The sequence below is a fragment of the Corvus moneduloides genome, chromosome 2 (genome assembly GCF_009650955.1).
Source record: "Corvus moneduloides isolate bCorMon1 chromosome 2, bCorMon1.pri, whole genome shotgun sequence".
NCBI classification, from domain to species: Eukaryota; Metazoa; Chordata; class Aves; order Passeriformes; family Corvidae; genus Corvus; species Corvus moneduloides.
The window spans coordinates 95,920,028-95,946,866 of record NC_045477.1 but is presented as its reverse complement, the minus strand read 5'-3'; the positions used below and the strand labels follow the sequence as shown (position 1 = coordinate 95,946,866).

Below are 26,839 nucleotides of genomic sequence, written 5' to 3'. Positions count from 1 at the left end.
CAAAAGAAAAAGCCTTTTTTTTTCAATCAAAATTTCTTAAATTATTCCAGATCAATCCCCTTCTCTTTCCTTTTTTTCCCACAGCTGGGCGTTTTGAAATAAATAATATAGGAATGTTGCTGTATTCAAAGCATCTGGTCACTATGCAGCATCTCATAGTGAAATTCTAGCAATTTCTGGACAAAACTGAGGTAAGAGAAAAGTTTTCAGGAAGGCCTACAGGTGACTGTAAAATGGGATCCTTTAACTTAATTTGGAACAGCAGCATAAGGCATTGGCTATGTAAGGAGGTAAAACTGTGACTTGATGTTTTCCCATAGGAAGGGATTTGGGCTAGTGGATTTGGGCTGAAAATGGAGAATAATTCAGCAGCGGCTCTGTTCTTCCCCTCTTTCCTCTATACAGTCTATTTCCTCATCTCTCTCCTGTGGTTCATGAGTGAATTAATACTGCTGGGCTCGTGTTTGGGTTGTGATACTCAGCGCCCTGAATTCCATTTGTGGCCTATTCACTCACCTCACAGGAATTTTTCATTTCTTTGCTATGTTGGCTCTTCTGAGCTTTTAGTGCAAATCCTGGTTTTGATTCCCTCCACTCAGAGCACACTCCCTATTGGTAAGCACAGTAGTACTGCAGATCACGATGCATATTCAGAACTGAGTTGCAATGTTATTTTTAAATGCAGAGTATGGAGAAAAAAAAATAAATCAACATCTCTAAAATTAATTTTCTCTATGTATTAAATATATATATATGCTGTTAAGACTCCACAAAAGGAGCAAAACATATCTAAGGATTCAGCCTTGTGAAAGCTTATGTCAACAGTGAATGCACAAGTCGATGGCTTCTTCCTTTAGCAGCAAAACCTATTCTTCCATCTGCTATCCTCCAGTATAGCTCCTCGTGCTGTGAGTGCTAAAAAAAGAAATTTTGCCAGTGACCAGCAACAGGAGGATATCTGGATTTCAACTGAACATTTTGCGTCATACGCAGATTTTAAAAAGAATTATTGGAGCATAACTCTTAATTGTAGAGAAATCTAGCTACTAGAGCTCCCGCTGAGAAAGGCACATACCAATGGGGACAGACACAATCATCTTGGCCGTGGGCAAGTGGAAACAACACTGCGTGTTCCTGCTGGCCCGGGCAAAGTCAGAAGAGGCCTCATCTCCCCACTTTGCTGCTTCTGGCCAGCACTGCCATTTGTGAGTGAAGTCTTGTCTGCCCCTGGCCACTGCTGCTGCTCTGCAGCCTCACTGTGGTGGCCAGGAGGACAGGGACCAATGAAGGAGTCCAGCACTTAGTGGAAGACACCAGTGTGCCTCTCACTATGTTGGCAGGTTCAGCATTCCTTTCAGTTCCCCTCCAAGCTGCTTTCAGAGGCAAACACTTAGAGATGTGGAAAGCTGTCCAGCAAGCCTGTTTGTTTGAGAAATTTTTGAGGAAATGTTATTTTCTATGGAAAATGTAGATTTTCCAGAGTAATCCCAGCAAGACCAAGCCAAAAGACTTCTTGGTATCTTTAAGAATAGCTTTTTTTATTAAGTGAAAATTGTTCTGCAAGGAAAACCCTCTCATCTCTCTTTTCAAGCCTTCTTGATTCTCTTTACTTTTCAATATTTATTCCATTGGTGAAGTTGCTTGGTGTCAGACTGCTTTGCTTGTGTTCATTTTGATGATAAGTCAAGATAAGGCTTCTTCTCCCAACACTGAAAAGTTCTATTTCATTTATATGCGTTTTTCTATAAGAGCCATTTTTCACAAGCTGAATTTCAACTCCAGTTATTGCTCTAAGAATTTTGGTGACAGCCACTAACCACAAAAAAAGAAAGACAACACCTATATTAACATATTTTGCTTAAGGTTGTCTTACATCAGGTATAACATAATTTTAAATTGGTGATTGAATTTTAACTTTTTAAAATTAATATATCATGTTTAGCACTCCTATAAGGAATTTATTACTATTTGTGCATTTCGCTGTCTTGTAAGAATAATAAAATACTAGATTGTGTTATTTAAATTTCTTTATGAGGAAAGAAATTACCAGACCAAAACCCCAGGGACGTTATCTATCTGTCTTTGCTCAAGCAACTAGCTCTTTAGTAAAAAATCACTTATAGCTGTGACATTATATTTTCACTTAATGCCAATAAAATGCTGAGTAATAATATTTCAGACTTACTGTATTATAATTTCTCCATAAGATATCCTAGCTAAGAACTGTTGCACATTTTCTGCTACATATATTTTAAATTATAAATTTTTTAAAATTGTACAGTATATAGTTCTGGATGGAAAGAATGGGATTGAGTGTATACTTTAGTAAACACTCTGTGATCTAATCCAACATATTAGATAATAGCAGAAAAGAGTTCCTCCCATGAGATGCTCCTGCTCCTAGAAACAACTTAAAGAATGTGCAGCGGCATTTTATTCCCAATTCTTGCTTTTCTTCTGATAAAACGCTTCTTGCTATTCTTTGTAGTATATCCTGCTTCTCCTTGTTTTGCCTGTGGCTATGAGATTTTTTAATTATCTTCAGTGTTGGACAGTTCTGGACTCGAATCAACGTAGTTGAAGGCTTCCTTGTTTGTGAAAGTTGAGCTCAAAGTTAGACTGTGTCGTGGATTCACAGGTGCAAGTTCATTTAATACAATATTGTCACTTTTTACAAGAGTTGCTTTGTCCATGTGTTCTCTACTGTATCTGGCAACAACAGCATCAAGGAAGTCCAGCTTTGGTGGCAAAGTCCCACTTTCAAATAAGTATTTGGCTAAGTAGGAGACTATAACGTTAGTAAAGAAGGAGGTGAGCATAGCAAGTGTTTTAAATGGGAATCGCTGGATATACAGATTGTTATCATCTTGATACCAGCCAGGGTAGAAGATCAAGGGCTGAAGGTAGAGGTATGGTTCTCCTCCGGTTATTCTGAGAACAAGGCCAAACAGGTACCCTGCAATGGCACCGTAGGTGTTGGTTCCTTTAATAAATAACACACACAAGAGCTGGGGGAATATGATGATATAAACAAGGTCAGAGCTGAGGTACCAGAGGCCATACACTGATGAAGCCAGCAGTGCCATTGCTGTTGCTGATGCTCCAAACAGAAGAACAGTGATTCTCATGACCCACACAATTTCCCTGTCTGAAGCCTGCAAAAAAAAGGGCGGTGTTAGGTGTTTTTTTCATGTCTGTACATATATGCCTACACTTATATACAGTCAATATAAAATACTGAATTGTAAAAGAAAGCTTTGCATGATTCATTCAATAATAATTACAAGCTAATATCTCTATCTCCATCTCAAGCTCAGAGAAAAAACCCTATGGGTTATGATTGCTATTGCCAAAGTCATTACTCTTTGAACATAGCAAAAAGCTTGATGATGAGTCAAAGAGAAAAAACAGCAGTGTAAGAAATAACTTTTAAATAAAATCACAATATGGCTCAACTAGAAAAAATTGGTCAGCATCAGAATTTCTTCTTCTCTGTTTCCTAAGAAAAATTCCAAATCACTAGACCATTTTGTTGTCAAATGATTTCCTGATAAATGAAAGATTAGAAAAATGTCGCATTTTGCAAAGAATTTAAGTAAAACTTACGGTTGTAGCAACAGTAATTAGCTGTTTGGATAAATTGCAGTGCCATAAGAACTCTTGACAGCTGCCTTCCCCAAGCCAGCTTTTTCACTTCTGTCGTCAGTCACAACCATAATTATTTTTATGATTTTCAGTTTTTTCAACACACTGTGTAACTAAATAATTTTTCTAGTTATAGGCAGGAACAGGAACGAGGTGTTTCATTATGAAATTACAGTCTATGTATCATAGATATTACACATCTATGTATCTAGTTAAGGTCTCACCTAAAATTTTCTCTAAAAGTAAAAATGAAAACACTGTCTCACATTTTGCCGAAAGGAAAGCTGGTAAATGTTCCGAGCAAACATAGAACTTGCTGATAAAATTGAAGAGTCAGCTGAGGACATCACGGCAGCAGATACAGCACCGAGGCCAAAGAACGAGATATAGACAGGGCAAAGGTACTGCAGCACGATGGGTAAAATCATATCTGCTTCTTTTTTGCTCTTGGGGTCAGGGACACCATAGTCAGTCTGGTTCCAAGCTGTAATATGGACACCAGTATGATATCAGTAACGTTAGTGGTCAGCACCTCTGGACTTCATGTGTAGCGAGCTATTCATATTACCACATTTTCATGCACATTCAATGACCAGACTGTTACTAGGGCCAGACTGATGGCATTTCAGAGAGGCAGCATCACACTGGTTTCTGTTAGGCAGATTTAATTCTACTCAGCATTTTTCCTTGTCTCTAAAAAAAGCTTTAAATTGCTCATAAATGTTGTTTTATTCAATAAAACAAGACTAGGATCCATGTTTCTTTGTGATGTGTTTAACTACTCTCTTTGATTACGAACAGGGCTCAAAGCCATGTAAACATTTCTAACAGAGTATTTTTAACAGTTTAGCTACACTGTCACTGTGATGGGGATCACTGTCACTACGACCTTGGCAAGGATATATTGGTCAAGGTAAGAAATTTCTGATAAATCAAAGAATCATTTAGGTTGGAAAACGCCTTTAAGATCATTGAGTTGAACTGTTAGCCCAGCATGGCCAAGCCCACTAATAAACCACATCCCCAAGAGCCACACCTACACATCTTTTAAATAGCTCCAAGGATGGTGAATCCATCACTTTCCTGGGCAGCCTGTTCCAGTGCTTGACAAACCTTTTGGTGAAGACATTTTTTCCTAATATCCATTCTAAACCTCCTCTGCTGCAACTTGAGGCCATGACCTCTCGTTCTGTTGCTTGTTATGTGGGAAAAGTACCTCGCTACAACCTCCTTTCAAGTAGTTGTAGAGAGCAAAACAGTCTTCCCTGAGGCTCTTTTTCTCCAGGCTAAACAACCCCAACTCCCTCAGCCACTCATAATTATTACTGTTACCACCAAATAAAAGTACCCGAATCTAACTCAAACATTGAATAGAAATATTACATAGGTAGATACTTAGAAGGTACAAAATTATTTAATTTCATCCACTGGGGTAGGAACAATTTCCTTTGAGAGAAATATTCTATAACATTATTTTTCTGTGTGGTCTGTTGAAGGAGTTGTGAGTTGATTAATGATGCCACCTGGCTATCTAAACCATATGTCACCTATATCTAACATAAGATTTATTTTCATACACTTATTGCACTATTCATTTTACATTTATTGCAATACTGATTTTTAATCATTTACCTGTAGATGCTCCAATTGCACCAATCAGTACTGCAGGAATAGCCATCACAATACAGCCAAAAGCAGCCAGGAATGACAGAACTTGAGCATATGTGGCAGAAGATGAGGAAAGAACTCTCTGGAAATATGCTTGCCATGGAATTCCTCCTAATGTCTACAAACATAACAGCATGCTGTGATTGGGGGGTAACTGAATCATTTTGCTTTCACCATATAGAGAACACGTACAAGGATCACTTGAATGCTGAAAGCCATACTGCTACTTTTTCATTTATTTATTGAATATCAGCCAGCCAGTAATAACTGCAACTTTCATTTCCACAAGCAATGTCAAACCTGTGTAAGTCCACTTAAATCCCATTCTTTTAAACAAGTTATTTTTTTAATACAGCTAGCAACAAAGCTTTGCACTTTCATAGTCTCTGTAATCCCCAAATCTTTTGACTTGATAAAGCTTTATGAAGAGTACTACTTTCATATTTCATATTTGAAGAATTTGCCTTCAAATACTCTTCCACTGAAATTAGATTAGACTCTGATACAATGTCAAAGCAAGATTTTATCTTCCTTTGTGAATGCATGTAGTCATCCATGGAAGGCGAGACATGCTGTGTACATTGAACTCAGGAATCTGAAAAATTATGCCATGACTGCCTTAAGCAAATACAATACCAATAGAAATGGAAGACAAAGCAAAAAAAGAGAAAAGTTTTGTTTTGTTGTGGAAACCCTTCTCTTTTATTTGGATACGTTACTGAAGATCCTGATTAGAATTAAAATTATTTCTGCAAAATATGACACAAAAGAGTATTACCAAAGGTTGAAAACCCAAGCGCTAACAATTCTGTCTTGAGAGCAGGATTTGAAGAGCCTCCACGAAGAAACTAGGTGTTTGTCTCTAAACAGCATGGAAAGAAAACCAAGCAAATTGCATAGCCTAGTTCTATACACTAAATGAGGCAGGAGGCATTTGGACCAAAAAGTGTGTATACAGGTGTTTCATATAGCTTCATGCACACACAGGGACTAAGTTAATGTTTCACAGACAAGTCTGGTTTTGACTTGTTATTTATGACTGTTTTTCTTTGCCGCCTTAATAATAATGTTCCTTTATCAAAGCTTTCCAAGCATGTGGAAGTTTCTTGAGCTATAATGAAACAGACAAAATTAAAAGAAAATGTGTCAAAATAGCAGAGCTTTCCTTTGGTCAACAGCAGAGATGAAACCTTCAGGCTTACAGGAGAGAATACAGCCACTTGAGCTAATGTCATACTTTGGATCTCTGAGAGAATGCTGAATAAAGTAACACATTTTAATAGACCAATTACAAGAAAACCCTGAAGATTTTCGGCTGAGAGAATTTTAAAGAAAAGCCAGAAAATGTAATCCCAAAGTACAACATGATAATAAAACCAGTGTAGATTTGCATAGGGACACTGAGAATGGAAAATGTTAACACATGTTTCTAGATCCTCTAATAGAAAGCACTTAATAACCACTGATCCCATGTGTAATATATAGGTATTAAATAATGAAAGCCCTTGGTTCATTCTGGCATGTGTGCATGTATGAATTTATCCATCCTGCCATCCATCTCTGCAGAGCTTTTTCTTCACCTATAGCTAAGGCCTATTTAATCATTTGTGTAACGTATTTATTGCCTTCTGCAAGACACGAATTCCTCTGCCAACAATGACATCAGTTAAGCATTAGCTGCACACTTTTATTTAATTTTAACATGTCAGCTCTTTCAGCCTGATGATATTTAAATTGCATTCCTGGCAATGCTGGCTGATATGTCACTGAAGTCATTCAAATGTGCAGAAATATCAAGTAGGAGTCAAGAGGGTAAAAGTTTTCAGTTTGATAGAAACTCTTAACTAGACTCGACTATTTTCAGCTGTCACAGTAACATAGTGTAAGTGCTTAAATGCTTCATACAAATCACCACTTACCAGTAAAAAGAAATTGTCCAACCATGTGTAAATGTCAAGTGAGTTGATAGATCCAAGCCAAGGTGCTTGGTACACCGGGTGCACAGCCGTGAGCCCAATGTCTGTTACTGCAGGATGGGACATAGCAAAGGGGACACTGATCCACTGTAACCAAAGAGAAACAATGTGCTCAGGTATACAGAAGATATTCTAAATCTGTGAAAAAAACACTCATCTAGTTTTCTTATTCTTACTTGCTGCAGATTGAATACCAAATTATCAAGATGATTTGCAAAAATTCAGATAATGTGCAGGTGGAAACATCTCTGAAATCCACAGAAATTGGGAGTGGATAGCTCACATCTGCCTGGAGAGTATGACCAGAGAATTAATCAATGCAAGCTGCAAAATCAGCAGCAAAGACACATTTATACATCTTTGTTTTATTTTACCTAACCACCTTATACATTGTTTACACTCTTTCCTGGACTACACAGTACAGAAATATCTACATATGAATTTCCATGTAATAGCATCAGGACCTGGCAGTATACAGGTATGAGACATCACATCTGAAGGCTTGGGAATTTGTTTTTAATTCAATACTAAACTAAGTATTGAAAGACTGTGAAAAGACAGGATTGCTGTTGGTACAGCCTCATTTCTCTTCCTCCAGAACTCATACTAACCCAGTGTTACAGCACTTTTCTGCCTCACAGGTGTTTTCTAGGTGTCTCTTGACCATTTTCAGTCTGTTTGTTTTTTATCTAAATCAGAAAGTCTTCCCAGTGATGGTTTCTGCCAGAAGGTCCAATTCCTTCTTCAACTGACTTTATGTACATTTACTTTCAAAGTCATTTCGCAGTCGTGTAAGTCACTGACTTTCTGTGGAGGAGAAACTCAGCAGCTCCAACTGAGGTGAAAACCAGGCTTTGCACTATATGGACTAGATCTTCACAAGCCCAGCATCCTTAGGATCCAGTGATATCCAAAACCACACAGATTCCCACAATCACAACTGATCACAGTTGAGTATATAGGGGCAACAGGAGCAAGGAGGGGAAAAGTCAAACATCTTTCTCTATTTTGTTGCGCAATTATTGCAATAATATATGAAGAATATTTTGTAGCACTGCCTGTTGTTCAGGCAGTTTATCCCATACCATAGAATTCTGTTCTCATTTAAACTTTGCCAGTTTAAGCAGTTGGGCAGAAAGATTCCCTTCTCACTCTCTGCTTGAGCTTTTCTGTGAAAGAGCATGTATCAGTTTGGCACGGCCTGGTTTTAGGTAGCAGGGGGGCCACAGAGGTGGCTTCTGTGAGGAAGCTTCTGGAAGCTTCCCACCATGTCTGGCAGAGCCAATGGCTGATGGCTCTGAAGATGGACATGCTGCTGGCCAAAACTGGGCCAATGAGAGAGGTTGGTGATGCCTCTGTGATGACATATTAAGAAGAAAATCAAAACAAAGTCACAAGGTTTTGGCTTCTAGTCAGAGAAGAGGAGGAGGTGAGAACATGTGAGGAAAAACAACATGGAGACACCGAGGTCAGTGGAGAAGGAGGGGAAGGAGGTGCTCCAGGTGCTGGAACCAAGATTCCTCTGCAGGCCATGGTGCAGACCATGGTGAAGCTGCTGTGCCCCTGCAGCCTGTGGGTCCATGGGGGATGCCCCACAGCCCGTGGGGAAGGTGCTCACACCGGAGCGGGTGGATGCCTGGAGGAGGCTGTGATCCAGTGGAAGACCCAGTGAAGAGAGAGGGCCTCTGCTTCCAGGCTGGAGCAGCCTGTCCTTGGAGGACTGCACCCCGTGGAAAGAGAGCCACGGTGCAGCAGTTTTGGGAGGACTGTGTGCCCATGGGAGGGACTCATGTTGCAGCAGGTGCGGTGTGGCTGCTGCTCGTGAGAGCAGACTCATGTTGGAGAGGTTTGCAGAGAACTGTCTCCCGTGGGAGGGAGCCCACAGCCTCACAGGGGAAGGACTCCTCACCCAGAGCAGTAGAAGAAGATCGTGGTGATGGACTGACCAAACCCCCATGCCCTGTCTCCCTGCGCTGTCGGTGAGAAGGAGGGAGGGGCTGGGGGGGGAAGGTGTTCGAAGGGCTTATTTTACTTTTCATTATCCTCCTCTGATTCTGTTAGCAATAAATTCACTTCACAACTTAAGTTGAGCCTGTTTTGCCCTTGAAGTGTTTCTCCCGGTCCTTATCTCACTCATGAAGCCTTCATTAACTATTTTTGCTTTTCCATCCTCTGCCCAGCTGAGGCAGGGGAGGGTGAGTGAGCAGCTCTCGAGGGTGCTTGGTGCTGGGCCAGTGTCAAACCACAATAAAGCAGCAAAATTTTTCAACTGTCTCCAAGATATTTTGAGAGAAAAATACACATATTGTCAAAATTAATGGATATTAATATTCTCCTTCCTGAGAAATTCAGGGGGAAGAAGGATCTCAGACAGATTTTTTTATTCTTGTTTCTGAATCTCAAATGTCAAACATATCCAAGTGATGAGCTTCTGAACAGATGTAGTTTGGCCATACTCCGCTGAGATTTTCAGTAGGGTAAATATCTAAAAGTCCATCTGGAGTCTGCATGCCACAGCACAGGATTAAATAGGTACTGTATTGCAAATTCATTGTGGGCGTTTGTAAACCATTCCAGTTCCTCACAGTAACCTAGCTCTTTGTGGTCTCAAGGGCTAGCTTTTTATTAGTAAATAAAACCAATCAAGACACTTTCTTTGGCCCTGCAGTTTACTGGGATGTCATAGTTTACATCTATATATGTAGACTCCCTCTCCTGACAAAAGTGACAGCCCTGAACTATTCCTGGGAATTATCTGGGAAAATATAGAGTTTAGAATGGGGAATTAATAATACAGATGGGGAGATAGTAAATAGGACACAGAACAGGCTGAGGGAAAGTCTCACCAGGCAAGATAAATACAAAGAGATGAGAGTTGCAGGCATGGATACAGGAAGGTGAGGAAGGAAGGAGAGACACTACATGAGATTATAAAGAGAAAAACAAGGATGCACATGGAGTGGCGGGGTAGAAGTTATGGAAAACTAAGGGAAAAGCTGTGGCTGAAAGGAGGAACAGGAGTGATTACAGCATGCCTTTTATCTTAGGTAAGAACAGGAGAGAAACTAGACATTAGAGGAAGAAGCAGCAAAGCTCTGTGACAGTGGGAATAAAAACTGCACCAGGGCCTGGAGGAGAAGCTGGGATAACTGAATGTCTGCCATCTTCTGCTGTGACACCTACTGTGAGAGGGTCCCATCTCATCTAAAACTGCCTCCCTAGAGCATGACCATTTAGATATTGAGTCTTCCAGCCTCACTGATGACACTCTTGAGCTCATGAATATGGTTTCTTCTGCATTACATTATTGCTGTTTATTTCAAATGGGAAATTACATAAAGAGCCCAACCTGGATTAAAACAAAACACTATAAAGCTATAGATCAAATCATTTAGAAGACTTCTATACGACCTTCATTTGCTTTCCACCCCCATCAGGTTCTTGCTGATTTTAATGTTATTCCCATGGGATCAGGCTCTCTAGCAGTTCATGTGTTGATTGCACTGGAAGAGCATTTCTGTACTTTGATTTATCTCCAGTTTTGGGAATTTCTGTAATGCATGCCATCTGTAGAAACTTAATGTTTCACAAATACTAACATTCACATTTGGGAAAGAGACAGTATTTTCCCCACTGTTCAGATGAAGAACAAAGATATGAGGGGAAGAAGGTCTGGAGTAACTTTTCATTTGAGGTAGCCAGTTGGAACTTGGATTTGCTTTTTCAGGCTATTTAGCACCATTTCCATTAAATGATTTGAAGGCCATAGTCCTCACAGTAAGATGCCGCAGAGTAAGGACACACAGAGAGCTGGTTAGTGACCACCTGTGTAAGCACTGGCTGAAGCAATTTCCCTAGAGCTGCACAAGAACTCTGGTGAAAGCAGAGAAAGAATGCCAGGCCCCCAAGGTGCTATTTGGTTCCTTCATCTTGAGCCACTCCATTTGTTTTAGCATATCTCAGTTCTCTGCACGCCTGTGACCATCTATTACTGCTACTGGCAAACAAAGACAGCAGCTTCTTTGACTGCACCCTTGTGATCTGGACCCTGTCACATGGATGTTTTTCAATTCGGGGCTTAAAGAACAGCAGTAAATAAAAGGCTACCCACTAGCATATCACTGATAGCTGATGAGGGATATTCACACTACCACACTAAAACAGCCAAAACATCTGGCGAGACTTCCTATATTATGGTCTCCAAGGATGGTGGAAGGAAATGAGGGAAAAACCAAGAAGGTTAACTAAGTTAACAGGAGGTTAACTAAGCTGTGTGAGCAGGTGACAACCACAGAAAAAAAAGAAGCAGTAGAGTATCAACTCTGCAGGTCCAGTGCCAGCATTTCTGGACTACTTTACCAACAGCTTCGTACATCTGATGCCTCCTTCCAGTGCCTGAGCCACAGTCCTATAGATGGACAGGGAAGGATCAGCACCAGTCCTATTCTGAATTAGATAGGTACTCAGGAGAAAAAGTGCAAGAGTGTTTGGACTGCCAGACTGGCTGGAAAAAAGCCAAAGAGTCAGACCTCTTGGACAGCACTATTTCCAAAGTACGGGCTGTGCACTGATGCAAATACAGACTCTGTTTCAAAGTCAGCACTCTGTGAGTGGAGTCTGACTGGTTGGCAGTGCTGTGTCTGATACATCCCAGGACACACTTGGCCCTTCTGGCTGTTCAGGACAAAATCCTTGACAAAGTAGGGCAAAAAAAGCCAAACTTACCAGTCCCAGGAAGATGCAGAAAAGCTGAACTACATCGGTGTAGGCCACAGAATAAAGTCCACCCACAAGCGTGTACATTGTAGCAATCAGGGCAGAAACAATGACTGAAATATTGACATTAATGTCAATGATCACACTTATAGTTGCACCTAAGGGGAAAACCAAAGCACTGCATGTTAGTGTGTATGTCACAGCATGTCTGATGAGAAGGCCCACCTTTGTTAAGCTGCATATATAGGTCCTGGTCTGACACTTAGTAACAGCACCAATAATTCCCCCCCTCTATATTCTGCACACCCTTTCTGCACCTTTGAAGGGAATGGGAAAAGGGAAGCTCCTGTTGGTCTAAGTTTAGCATCTGTCATTTTGCAGGTTCTTAGGAAATGGAGGACAGAAGGGTCCCAACAACCCTTCCTTACATTGCTCAAGGTCTGTGAGGACTACTCTCTCTCGTTCTGCCTGCGAAAAGCAGCTATGCACATCCCTGATTACCACAGTCTTCAGAGAATGTTCTTGCAATGCTACCAGCCAGCTGCCACAGCACTTGCAGGATGCATCCCCTGAGGTCCCATGAGATGGTGTCTGTCCAGTGTATTTTAAAGTTTCCTCACTTGATTCTCTTCCAGCAAGCCTTCCCTGCACTGGACTTTCCCAGGCTTCTCAGGGTCCTGGAACTCCTAAAAACTGGTCTTACCAGTAGAGAACTAAGCAGAAAGGGCACTGATTACCTCAGTCTTTTCCACATCCCTTGCCACCCATCCCATTCAACAGCAGTCCACATTTTCCCTTTTGTTAGGATGGGCTGTTCTTGAGCATGGAGGAAGTGACCCTGGAATATCCACCAGTTCTTCTGGACTCCAGGACAGTCTCCCATGGGATTCTTCCAAGCAGAATGCTGGAGAGGCCAATCTCTACTCTTCTGAAGTCTATAGGTGCATTTGTGACTTTTGCCTTGTTCCCTCCATCTCATGAACATTGCAGCCAAATCTGGCTTTGACCTTCACACCCCTGACTTGTTCTTCCTCGGTCTAAGTAACAGGTTCAACAGAGCATCTCCCTACATCAGCTCCCTGATCATTTGTGTCAGGAAGTTGTCATTGCACTCAAGAAACCTCCTGAATGGCTTGTGTCCTCCTGCACTGCCCTTCCAGCAGCTGTCAGGATGGTTATATTTCCCTTAGATGTATTAGCTATTTCAAATGATTGCAATGTTTTAAGACCTTGTTTAAAAAATTCTTCTCCTTCTAATTAGGATGATTTAAATTAAACATCTTGCAACAACTTTTAGTGCTTGGAGTTATTGTAGATGGATATTCTGGAGCACATATTTGGAAGAGTTTTGGCCATAGAAGACAGCATGGTGTGTGATATGTAAGAGCCTCTGGGAGCTGACAGGTGTGGTTTTTCCTGCGCAATGAGCCTTCAAAGTTCACGTGCTTAAGGATTACAAGCTCAGATCTCTTTCATAGCTGTAGGACCTGTGTTTCCCATCTACAACCCTGCCAAGCAAGGAGTCATGATGAAGAGCAAGTAGTGAAGAGTCCTGGATTAAACATTCATCAGTGAAGATAGGTGTGAAAAAAGAAACTAGATTATTCACAGAATAGTTAAAATCTACAATGACCTTTATAATCATTGAGAATCTTTAACTGTCAGCTGTTACATAAATCTAGAAAGGTATTCACACCACTTGTGTTGAAATAAAAAAGAATGGCTTGTCCTTAATCAAAAATATTCCAAATACTCTGAGTGTTCTTCAAGTTATTCAACTCCTATCACCTCAGCATGCAGTTTTTTCTTAGTGTTTTAAGGATTTTGTGATGAAATTGTGGTAAACAAGCTCCCCATTGCTTTACAGTTCATCAGAGCGCAGTTGGAGAGTTCCTTCAAAGTTTATTTTTTGTTTAAAATAGCTTATGCTAGAAGGCATTACCACATGCATGTGCATTATTAGTATGATTAGTTGGTAAAAGTCAATTACTGGTGCTTCAACTCAAGGGCTTTCTCTGTTCTTAAAGGGGTTTCTAAATTCAGGCATGAAATATAATTAAAAACCCTGGAAGCTGATTTTTTTTTCAGGACTGGATGAGTAGTTGGGTGATTTTCTACTGAGTCATAGTTTCACCAATTCTCTGAATCCTTTCTTGAATCCTAAGTATTTTCTTCATTTTGTCAAGAAGAAAGCCATTTAGAATTGAAGAATTCTTCAATTTATTGATCAGCATCTGGTTTACTCCTATTATTTGTGTTATGGAATGTTCTGTATATGAAGATCTCCTCTATGCAAAGGATTATTTTGTTTAGATGCCTTGACAATGCTGTTGCATATCATTAAGGGAAAATTTGACTGGCTTCTCTCATCCCAGAGATGTAAAAGAAAAGCTGGGTCAGATCTGACAAAAAAGGGGTACTTGCAACCACTCATGTCACCCTCACTATTAACAGAATTTTGTTCCTAAATCCTTTCATGCTCTTTGAAGAGGGACAACTTAAAGGTACATGAAAGTGAATAGATACTTTGCATGTCTTTCCCTTACCAAAATAATAAAGGGGTACCATTACGAGATTGAATTGCTAGTTGACATGGGTCTTAGAAATGTCACCATCTGAATAATTTGGCTTAAATGGTTACCATTTTGAGCCAGAATTTTAATGCATTCCCAATATTCTGAATAATTTCTACCTGTAATGAATGAATAGTTATACTGCTTATTCCTTACCTAAGGCAGAGAAGATGGCAGCAGCCCAAAACATTTCTCCCATTAAAGCTGGAATAAACAGTAGTCCTCCCATCCTTTTTCCATAAAGCTGCTGAAAAGGGTCCAGCATTGTCACATAGCCTTTGGATCGCATGGGTTTTGCAAAAAAAAGGCCACCTACAAAGAAAAAGCAGCGTAAGACACCAGCTGCAGCTTAGAAATGCATTGCCATTAAGGGATAAAACATTCATTGTCACTTAAGGGTACAAAAAAGTCACCAATACTGTTTGTTTGTTTGTTTGTTAAAAAGCACAGTTAAAATATTCTCTGGAATCTCTTATCTCTGTCTACAGAATTACTTAAATACACACTCCATTAGTATCTCTGGTCTGATAATAAAATAAAAGGCTTTTTTCTTTTTTCTGGCTCAGTTTATGTAATCTTCCATTATGGATGCTGTCAGAGTTTTGTCTAATTTTGGATTAGCCTAAGGGAATAGCTTTTCTACCTAATCCTGTTGATTCTTAGACCAGAATCCAGCATGAATTTTCACATAGTCCTTCTCTAAAAATAAAACTGTCTGAGATTCCTGAATCAGAAATAGAATTTCACCTGTGGTTTAGTGCACACACAGCAAATCTGATTCTTTCAGGACAATTCAGATTTATTATGTATGTTTCAAACAACTTTACTACACCTGCAGGGTAGGTCAGAGGTCTTCTGAGCTCTGCAGGTGTCAGATTCCATGAAATTTGTCATACACTTACTTCACTTATGGATGTTCAGGAATTTTGGTATATCACAATTCTGCTCTGCCTGGCTGGTGTATGGGCTGGATATGCACCCAAATGTGCAAAGACCTCTCCTCCTCTAATTCTTTCTGTCTCTGGAAAAAAGGACCTATCTCAGGAAAGCTGAAAGAGCCCTTGTATGGAAACCTGTGTAGTTGAGATCTAGAGGTGACTATAAGCAAGTAGACCTCTATCACAGTAAAACTGCTATATAAGGTATAATAATGAACTGGAAACCCTGTCAGTTCCCAATAAGATATACTATATGGTATTTGGCAACTCTTAACTAGGTTCTTCATGACAAGATATGTCATTTATTCACTGTATTGCGCAGAAGATTTTCTGAATTTCTATGTATTGCCTTTTATAACTCATATTTCTTCATTTCATCAAGTTCCCTGAACAGCAGGTACTGGCTTACACACTGTCATCACAGTTTATAGTGTTTATGGGAATGTTGTATTTAGGCAGGTAGATGCAGAAATTCTCCAGCATTTTTTTCTTTTTGCTATTTTTGATTCAGTAATGGATCCTTTTCTTATTCTACTTGTCATGCCATCATTGCAAAAGACAATTAAAGAAGAACAAAAAACCATAATCTATTAGGATGTTCAAACACCTGTCAAAGGAAATAGGAGGTATTCTAACCTCTAAAACTAAATTGCTTGAAAAATTAGGAAAAAAAGTCGTATAGAGAACAAACAGGGGGATTACATCAATCTTAAATACTTCCAGTCTGAAGCAACAATATTTCTACCAACCTTGTATTTGTAATTTTGGTTATTTGTTTTTTTAAAGAAGGATAAAAAATTCCTCCCCTCAAACCCTCATGTATGGACCATACCTACAGAAATACTTTCCTGTCTGTGCTCTGCAGCTAGATATATGGTCACATATATGGACTTCCTTTCTCTGCAGTGGCCCCCCTGCCCCCACCCCCCCTGCCCCGAACAATATGGTTGTAATAATCAAATAGGTCTTGACAAGGAGTTTAGCAGACTTGAGATATCAAACTATTTATAGAGATTTTCTGGTGGTTTTTTTCAATAGCCAAACCTACCAGCAGAAGGGATCCAGTTCATATCAGCATCCTTTTATCAGACTCTAGTTGTTTCATTTCAAGTAATGGACCTGACATCAGAACCCTTTAAAATGAGGGACTACTAGTTTTAATCTTTGCTTACCTAAAATCAGGCTAAGCGAATATCCAATAGGTGCCTGAGCCCAAGCTAGACCATAGTCTGGGACATACACAGCTTCTGCTGTCCCATTGATGTAGCCTCCTCCAACCCATGTGGCTGAAAAGGAAGAGATGGAAAAGTCTTTAATGTCCACAAAGAAAGAAAAGCTCATACACTGTATAATAAAATTGTCATTATGTATGATACAGTTATTTTTTATTATATGAACAATTCAAGTGCCAGGCATGGCATCCTTCTATTAAAGGCAGTCCTAATTTGAATTTACAGCCTAAGCATATGAAAAAAGAAGTCAAATGGATGGAGGCCATCATCAAAGTTTCTAAGTCTCTGTATAGCCAGTGAAGATGTGAGGGCTGAGTCCCCCACTACTTATTTACCATTATTTTGTTTGTGTTAGTACAAACAAAGGAGAATAAGGAGTATAAGGGGGGATCTGAAGAACACTTAAATTAGGCAGAAGTTTAATGAACACTTCATTTACTAGAGCCTTCATGAAAAAAAAGCCTCTAAACCTTGTTCCATTTTAAATTGTTGCTATATAAGGCATATTAATAAACTCTGAGTTCTCAGAATACTTCTATGTAGGGTTGTGGTGCTTTTTTTGTTGCTATAAAAGTTCTAAACTTTGATTCATTTATTTTATGCTTCCTTGAGCCGTATTCCATAAGGGATATGTGCTATCTCCAATATTTCTGATTTTCTCTCTCTAAAAAGCAGTATTTTTAATATACCAACCTCTGACACTTAATGAGTTGATTCTCTGCCTTTAAGGGAAGTTTCTACATTTGAGAATTTGGGATCAACTGTACATATGAGAGAAAAACTCTAACACAGAAATGTATGGCGATTAGATCTGCAAAAATACTTCATAACAAATCAAGTAATAAAATTTATCTCTTCCTGTTTGCAGATCCTGTGCAAAAACGTTTTTGATTATCTCTAATGTATAATGAGCAAGTTTTATAAATCTAGGTTTGCATTTTGAGCAAGGGCAGAAAGACCATTACAAGTCCTAGATTTTTGTAATCATGTTTTGGTTTGTGTCAGAAGCATTATTTTCTCATATAAGAGTAGTTAGGGTTTCTGTGTAGAAAGTCTCAATACTTCAAAATGTATTTTCCTTAAACATTCTTCAGAATTTTCCCATCATCCACCATGGTACAAGCAAACTTGATTTTGTGTTTAAGACAAACAATTGAGAGAAAAACAAATTAAGAAAATTTGATAAAATTCCTTAAGAAATTTCATTAAGAGCTAAATAACCACTCTTGTCTGCTTGACTGTGATATCTCTCAAGTACTACTAGAGGGTATTTTGCTGAATTTCACCATGGCTTTAGAATCAAAGATCTCCAGCAACCAAAAAATTACAATTGTCCCCCTTTCATTAATTTGAAGCACAGAAATGGACCATTCTGTTGTTGGAAATGGTATAATGGACTTTTATGAGGGATGTGCATGCAGAGAAAGACTGCAACAAAAGAAGTGACCCAAGGAGACCTGTTACGAGTAGACTTTTGGTTATCAAGATCTGTTGTGTACTATAGAGATTAGAGGTGAGTGATGCCCATATGGGACCACATGGGGAAGATGGGTTAAGGCTGATTCTTAACGAGAAGAACACGAATACATCATCTACATAAAAAATTGTCAAACATTTGGGATTTTGTGATTCCTGACAGTGCGAATTAAGATAGAGGGGAGTATGATACTTTGTTTGCCAGAGTTCTAGAATTGTAGAATTGTTTGGGTTGAAAGGGACCTTAAAATTCTTCTATTGCTAACCCCTCTGTGATGGGCAGGGATGCTACTCACTAGACAAGGTTGCTCAAAGCCCTGTCAAACCTGTCCTTAAACACTTCCAGGGATGGGCCATCCACACCTTCTCTGGGCAACCTGTTCCAGTGTGTCACCACCCTCACGGTAAAGAATTTCTCCCCAATATATAATCTAAATCTACCCTTCTTCAGTTCCCTACCTCTACATCTCATCCTATCACTACATGCCCTGATCCCCATCTTTTCTATAAGCCCCCTTTAGGTACTGTAAGGCTGCTATCAGGTCTGCACAGATCTTTCTCCTCTCCAGGCTAAACAACCCCAACTCTCTCAGCCTGTCCCAGGGATCAATGTTGGGCCAAGTCCTGTTTAGTATCTTTACGGATGATCTGGATGAGGAGAGTTAGTCTACCATTAGCAAATTTGCAGATACCACAAAGTTGGGTCAGAGTGTAGATCTGCAGGAATGTAAGATATGGACAGGCTGGAGAGATGGGCTGAGGCCAGTTGTATGAGGTTCCAGAAGACCAAGTGCCAAGTCTTAGACTTTGGTCACAACAACCCCAGGCAGTGCTACAGGCTGGGGACAGAGTAGCTGGAAGGCAGTCCAGCACAAAAGGACCTGGGGGTGCTGGTCAACAGCAGCTGAACACGAGCCAGCAGTGCTCAGGAGGCCAAGAAGGCCAATGGCAACCTGGCCTGTATCAAGAATAGTGCAGCCAGCAGGACCAGGAAAGACATCATGCTGCAGTACTTGGCATCTCTAGTACTGTGTCCAGTTCTGGGCCCCTCACTTTAAAAAGGACATCAAGGTGCACAAGTGTGTCCAGCAAAGGGCAACAAGGCTTGTGAAAGGTCTAGAAAACATATCTTATTAGGAACAACTGAGGCAGCTGGGTTTGCTTAGTCTGGAGAAGAGTAGGACCTCATTGCTCTCTACAACTACCTTACAGGAGGATGTAGTGATGTGGGGCCAGTCTCTTCTACCATGCCTGCAGTGAAAGGACAAGAGGAAATGGCCTTAAGCTGAGACAGGTGAGATTCAGGTTAGATGTTAGAAAGGAATTTTTGACTGTTAGGTTGGTCAGGCCTTGGAATAGGTTGCCCAGGGAGGTGGTGGAGTCACCATCCCTGGAGATGTTCCAGAGGCATCTGGATCTGGCACTGAATGATGTGGTTTAGGGGTTACAGTGGTAGTGCTGGGTTGACAGTCGGACTCGATGATTTTAAAGGTCTCTTCCAATCCTGATGATTCTATAATTCTGTGATTCGAAGTTTTTCTCAACAGGGCTGCTCTTAATCTGCTCCTCAGCCACCCTGTATCCATCTTTGGGTTTGCCCTGATGCAGGTGGAGTATCTTAACACTTGGCCTCTTACACTTGGCCAGGTACCTCTGTATGGGATCCCTTCCCTCTCGATTATCAACCACAGCACTCATCTTGGTGTCATCTGCAACCTTGCTGAGAGTGCCCTCAATCCTACTGTCCTGACAAAGCTGTTGAATAATATTGGTCCCAGCACGGACCCCTGAGCAACACCACTCAGCCTTCAACAGACCACTACTGAACCTTAAGTCCATGGCTACCTGGGATGTGTGTTGCCTGTTGTGTGTCAAGCAGCACAGTCTTATGGAATAAGCACTTGTATACAATATCAAAACTAAATATTTAGAAAAGGAAGTATATTTGTCTCTGTCCCCAGAAAATTCATAAGCATGAATTCTACATGAATGATACTTGGTTACAGGTGGGAATAATATCCCATTGTCAAGGACAGATATCCAACATTGCTGCAGCTGTAGTGAAGGGGGCTTCCAGTTCCAGCATTGATTTGCCAAGGGTTGCTACAGAGGTGTCAGGTGTTCTCCAAGGAGCACTTGGATGCCATGACTAGCTCCCTTGTTTTCTTCTGGAGGAGATCAAGTCAGTTCCCTTCTGTGCGATGTTGTAGGGGTCATTACTCTCCTCTGTCTGCAGGGCAGACAGATATTGCTGTGTAAGGTGGCATGAAGGATTTAGCCCTTATTTTTAATTTTATTTCTTGATTTCTGGATTGGGGTTAGAAAAATTGCTGCTGATCAATTTTTCTGTGCACATGACTGTTCTGGAACATCTGTCAAGGACCACAGAGCTCTAGGAAGGTGCTATATGTCTTCTTCTGAGGGGGTGAATGGGTAGTCAGCACATACACTGACATAGGTAAATACAGTAGAAATGAAATAAAGGGATAAGATAGAATGAGATTTCAACCTTAGATATTAATTTTCTGATCCTCATTTGCTAAGCCACAATTTAAAGTTAGTTTAATACCTTTATTTTTGGTGAAATTATTCTTTTTTTTTTTACCTAAATCAGCCAAAAGGAATACAATATTTAATAATCTATGGAAGCATTCATGTGGTAATCTGTTTTAATCTTCCCTTTGCCTGCTGTCTGAAGAACAACAAAAATGCAGCAAATACCAAAATCCATTTAAAACATGCACCCTAAAAAATGATCAGACAAATACTGAGGGTAAGGAGTGCAATTTTTCTTCTAGTTCCCGTGAGACACACAGAAGTTGATCTCTGAGTTCTTGATATATATTGATATATATTAGAAAACCAAATTTTTTGGCACTTCTTTGGAACAATTCGTTGTCTGACCACTCAAATTATTTAATAAACTTATCAAGTTCTGTAAAATGAAAATTCTGATCCAAGGATTAGAATAAAATAGTGTAATGTTTCTTTTTCATGTGGAAGGATACATAGCTCTATCCAACTAAAATGCAAAAATTACATCAATAGATTATTACCTTTCGGGTCATGCTTGTGAGCATTTAGTTATGTAATCTCAACTATTTCCTTTGAGGTTTAAACTCAATCACCAAAATCCAATTAGATTCAAGTTTGTTGCAGATACCACTTCTTAAAAAATTCATTCACCAAAATAAGGAAGCCTAGTATTTAATGCAACATTTTATCTATAATTATGTAAAAATGATACACAGATTAAATATGTGTCTACTGTGGTACAATATTAGTTCATTTTAATATGACATGCTGTAATCCCTCCACAATTCAACCTTTCCACTCTTTCTATTTTTTGTACTTGCAGACACACTCAACCTTCAACAGGCTTTGTGTTCAGCATTTCAGTAGCTGGTTGATACAGCTTTTTCTTCTTCAGGAGCATAGCATATATCCAAAAATATCCACAGCTGTTATTTGTAGGTAGTACTTTAAGATTATTCAATCTTGTTTAGAAAATCAACTATCATTACTCAGGAATCTTGACTTTGATGCTTATGTTCTGAATTTTATTTTAAGTTTATAGGCTAAGTGCTGTCATCCTCTCTACTAAGTAGCCCTAGAAACTTCTATGACTTTCATAGCCAATACCTGTGGAACATTGTAGTGCTTGTCTCAGGCAAAAAAGATAGAATAAGGCCTTATCTCATAACCCAAAGTGCTTCATGTACATACAAACAATTTCCTTTCTGGAGAACTTTAAAAAAATTCTTGCTTTCCTTTTGCTGGGTAGGCTTTGCTTATAATTTACACTTAGACAATTAAACCTGAAAAATATAAAGACAGTGTTGGAATAATCATGTATTGTGCATAGTCATGGTTGTGAGGTGCAAAATCAGCATCAATCATTTTTTAAAAAGCAAGTATGCCCTTGAATAATGTGTCCATTTTGTAAAAATTACAAACCTGTAAAAATTATTGCAGATTTTCATCAGCTTACTTTCATAATTGTTTTATTACGACTTTTGAAATCGAGTGTCCCAAACACCCTCACGGAGACAAAACTCAGACTAACCCCTGGTTGAGCAGATTTGTGCCCACATCTGGCTTTATGTGACAGGCGTGGTTTGCTGTGGCTCAAAGTGTAGGTTAGTTGCCATATCAAGCTTTAATTGCCCTATTTAAAGAAGGCATAGGGGAAAAGAGTGTCAGGACTGACAGTATAAAATCCATGATAGTTTTAGCTACTCAAAGGCTTTGGGATCAGTCTGATATTCTACTGCAAGGATGAGATACTGCACCATCTCTAGAGCTTGCACGATACAGGATGAACATGTGTGGGTCTGAATTGTGGTGGCTATAGAAATTGCCTGAGATATAGGAAATCCCAGTTCAGGTCTCATCTGTGCTTCAGCTGTTACACAAAATATTCCTGCAAAATAGGATTAAGGAAACCAGAATTTGTGTCTTCTATATGCAAAGCTCTAAGTCGTAGCCACTTCTGTGGGAAAAGCCTTTTTTATCTCAACTCCCCCAATTTAATTTTTAGTGTTTTGCGGCAACCAAACACTATTCTGGTTTCAGTGCTCTTGAAAACATTTCTGCAAAATATTCTGGTTTCAGTGCTCTTGAAAACATTTCATTCAGCAGAAAGCAGTCTAACCAGCTCTTGCTGTGAGCAGAATCTCATCATATCTTATGCATCAGTAGCTGATGGATGCGTGATACAGTAAATTACAGCATAGTGCAAAAAGTAGAACATCAAACTGTACTCAAACTTTATTGTCTTTTACATTCTTTACTCAATATCTAAATATTCAGTCTTTGAATGAGCAAAATGCCCCTGCAAAAGAATGTGAATTTATCTCAAATAAAGAATGCAGAATTTTGGCCCAAGTTTTACCTGGCTCTTCCTTATTAGATAATTCTGAAAGCAGAACAGGACAAAACAGCAAAACATAAATATAGTCAGATAAATTCAACCTGACAATTGAAAGGGGTTTGCCCGAATAGGATTTAGATTAAATAAAGAAAAAAAAAAGCATGCCTAAAAATTAAATTGCCTTAATAATAATGGATTCACTCTTCCTATAATGCATTTTTGTTCCAATACCATAATACAAGCTTTGAGATTTTGGAATGTATTGTGAATATTTTATTTACCCAGGTAAGACAGATGGTTTGACTGGCTCTGGGAGTCAATGTTTACAAAATCAGTGAAGAACTCTTCCTTCACCCAGGGTTTTCTTACTGATACTACTATTGAGAGTAATGCACTATTTTGTCAAACTGCTGAAAAAGAAGCTAAAAGAATCCACAGAATAAGTTTGCTGAAATCTGTACAATTACAAGTTTGGAGTTATGCCAGTTTTCTTTTCGAAAGTTAATTTATGCTGCACACCCTCCCCTCCCCTCCCCTCCCCTCCCCTCCCCTCCCCTCCCCACCAATCTCTTTCTCTATAAACTTTGTTTTACTCAGATTAAACAAACCCAAAACTAATGCACAAATTTGGATGGTTTTAAAAACAGTAAGTTATTTTAAAACTTTCTTATTCATCTACATTAATTCCATACTTTTGTTCCAAACATATCTGATCTACAGATGAATAGGGAAGCAATGAACACTAATGAAAATATATTCTTCCTGTAAGATTTACAAATATTTGTTGTTTTTATACAGATGCTACCTCTGGCTGTTCACTAAACAATTGGATAAAAAGTATATGTATTTTCCCCATTTTGCATTATTCAACGCACAGATTGCAATTCATTCAGATGGAAAACTGACAAGTCATACGCTGGCTAGGAAACAAAAAGGTGGTTTTTTACATACCTGTCATTGTAAATCCACCAACTAGCAAACCAATGTCTCTTCCACCGACTATAATAGCTTCACTGCGATCTCCTTCACTGCCGGTGTTCTTGGTTTTCCAAGCAGCCCATATCCCTACTGCCAGGATTGCCAGGTAGAAGACAACTATGGCCACCAGTCCCTCCACATGGAAAGCCATGTTGAAGTCCCAACTGCTTCTTTTATCGCTATTTCATTAAGACCTCTGGAGAGAATGCAGTAATACGTCTGCTTTTAACAAACCTGCTTTTTAGCACCAGTGTACAAAAACCCTCAGATGGTTTTTGGAGAGACTATTCTGGTGAATTTATGAAACGAGAATTTCAGATGTAATTGAGATTAATGTTACATGCCAATTAAAACACCTGTGGAGCAACAACCAATGGTTATAGTCTCTGAATGTGAAGGGGAATGAATGACATGGCTGCAAGCTACACTACTCTTAGAGGTCAGTTACTGAGCACTGAATTACTCTGGTGTCACCAAGTCCTCAGTGTACGGGAACTTTTCAGTCACGGACTAGTTTGGTACAAGGGATAGACGATCTTGGCCATGTAGACTATTCCAAAAGTCTCTATTTAGTCTGAAGACAAAACTGCTTTAAGTTATAACAGAAACATGGGTAAGTAGTAGCTACAACAGCAAAACACATCTTTTAAGTGTTTGTATTGGAATGCTGAGTCTTTTCCCCCTTGTAACATCTCCCGTATTTTAAAATCTGCGCTTTCCTTGTTGCAACATTTAATTGTCCAGCATGAAAAGCATCAATCTATTCTCTCTCACACAATTTGAAAAGCAAACGGAAAGCTTAAAAGCTGTCGGAAGACAGAAATGTTGAAGTATACGAAGCACAGCGGGGGAAAACTCCCGAGCGACGCAGGCAGCGGCTGCCCCGTACCCAGCCTCTCCCGGAGCCCCCTCTCCGTCCTGGCGCCGCCGCTCCGCGTTCGCTCTCGCACAGTCGCGCCGCAAGACCCGTCCGCGCTCCCGACGGCTCCGCGGCTCCGCTGGCGGGGCCAGCCGGCCGAGCCAGCGCTACCTCCCGGGGGCTCCGCGCTCCACGGGGGCGCCTTGCGCGGCCGCGCCCCCGCCCCGCGCCCGCGGCAGCACCGCCCGCCCGCCGCCCCGCGCCGTCGGGCAGGAGACGAGCCCGCCGCCCGCCGCCCACCTGCGCTCCGCCGCCGCGCTGCCCCGCAACCCGCGGGGCACGGCCGCCCATCCCGCGGGGCGGTGTCGGGGCCGAGCCGCCGGGGGTTTTGTCCCCGCCCGGGGCTTTCCCGCTGGCCGGGGGAGGGAAGGAGCAAAGGCTGGATCGTCTCTTGCCCCCGGTGCCGACGGTGCGCCGAGTGCTGAGGCTGCGACGGGGGTCTCGTGGATTAAAAAGAGGAAAATCCCTTTATAAAGGAGGAGGGTTCACTGGGGTGAGAGGACCGCGTCCGTCAGAGCTGGGGGGAGGAAGGGGGAAAGACGTCAGAGTGATAGGGGACGTTGGGGGGAAGTAAGGATGACTCAAGGGAGACTGATTGTCGTGTCATGGCAGGGAAGCAGGGTTAGGAAGTGAAATTGAGGTGAGAAGACAAAAGGGAGTGAGGGGAGACAGGAAGGAACAGGATCATATTAAACCAACGGGAAAGAGGAAGGAAAGAAAGGGCGGATCTAAAAAGACATACTGAAAAGAGAGAGGGAGGAAGGGAAGAGAGCAGAGGCAGGGAGAGGGAAGGTGAGCTCTGTGCTCTCCTTACCCTGCCTGGCAGCCTTTCTTTGCCACCCCTGGGCCTAGCACTGGGCAATCACCAAGCCAAGGCATGTCCATGAGAGGCTGGTCAGGACCATCTTTCCCCACACCTCCCTTCCAGACCTGGTTGAACATGCATTGGCCTTTCCCAGATCTGGGACAGCTAGTTCTTGGGGAGTCTCCTTTTTTTGCTGTGCCTCTTATAAACCTCACCTGCAGAGCTACAGTAATACTAGCTTTCCTGTGCTCGCACTTTTGCTCTCTGTCTCCAAATGATGCTGGACAGCGTACTTCTAAGTGCTGAGAATAAGGATACACGTGCAAAGAGGACCCACGCATGCCCTTGCCCCAGTTTTGACAACGGGAAGATCATGCTGAGCTGTGGCAGTCTCTGTCAGCTCTTGAGAGGCAGTTAACATGGGCCATTGGCTCATGCAAGTTGAAAAGTAGAAATAAAAAACCCACAGGAGTACAGAACTGCTATTGGCAAAAGAACTAACTTGAAGCAGAAAATCTAAAATCATCCTAGACTCAAGAAGAAAACTGCAATGTGGGCAGATGTAAAATCAGAGAGGAGGAAAGTGGCAATTCATAAAAGCTCAGTCCACTGCAAGGAACGACCCAAGGGCTGGCACTTCCCTGCATATTTGCCAACTGCCTGGCCAGTTTGGCTGGCAGAGCAGCTTTGTCTGCCTGCTCACGAACTGCTGAGCACATCACACCACATTAGCCCCAGCCATTTATTATGTGCCTCACAGGCAATACATTATGATTGCATACTCATAAATTGATTCTGTGCATAAGACTGCTTTCAGGTCTGGCCTCAGTTGAGAAACCCAAATAAAGGTGGCCAAAGAATTAAAGGTTAGAAATGTTACTATTTTTGTCAGCCAGACTCACGGGTTGTTCAGGGATGCTACTGGTGCCATGCTTGCTTTGGGAGAGAGCAGTAAAAACCTCCTCCCAGTAGTAGGCAGTTGAGATATATTTTAGACACAGGTGAGCATCAAGGCATCACCTAAACAGAAATACTGTCAT

The 26,839-nt window shown here is 40.7% G+C and overlaps 1 protein-coding gene across 2 annotated transcripts; it reads right to left on the bottom strand.

Moving 5' to 3' along the window:
* Positions 1-412: 412 nt before the first annotated feature.
* On the bottom strand, positions 413-25,636 carry SLC5A7 (solute carrier family 5 member 7). 2 transcript variants are annotated; one of them, XM_032100438.1, is made up of 9 exons: positions 25,235-25,636; positions 24,049-24,271; positions 16,689-16,802; positions 14,735-14,890; positions 12,015-12,163; positions 7,233-7,376; positions 5,278-5,431; positions 3,912-4,129; positions 413-3,155 (listed from the first exon to the last, which is right to left on the bottom strand). In XM_032100438.1, exons 2-9 carry the CDS (start codon positions 24,224-24,226, stop codon positions 2,532-2,534), a joined length of 1,737 nt encoding a protein of 578 aa, XP_031956329.1. In that variant the 5' UTR covers positions 24,227-24,271; positions 25,235-25,636; the 3' UTR covers positions 413-2,531. The 2 variants fall into 2 exon arrangements, with proteins under 2 accessions (XP_031956329.1, XP_031956330.1); XM_032100439.1 differs by lacking the exon at positions 25,235-25,636 and adding an exon at positions 24,965-25,054.
* Between the last annotated feature and the right edge of the window lie 1,203 nt (positions 25,637-26,839).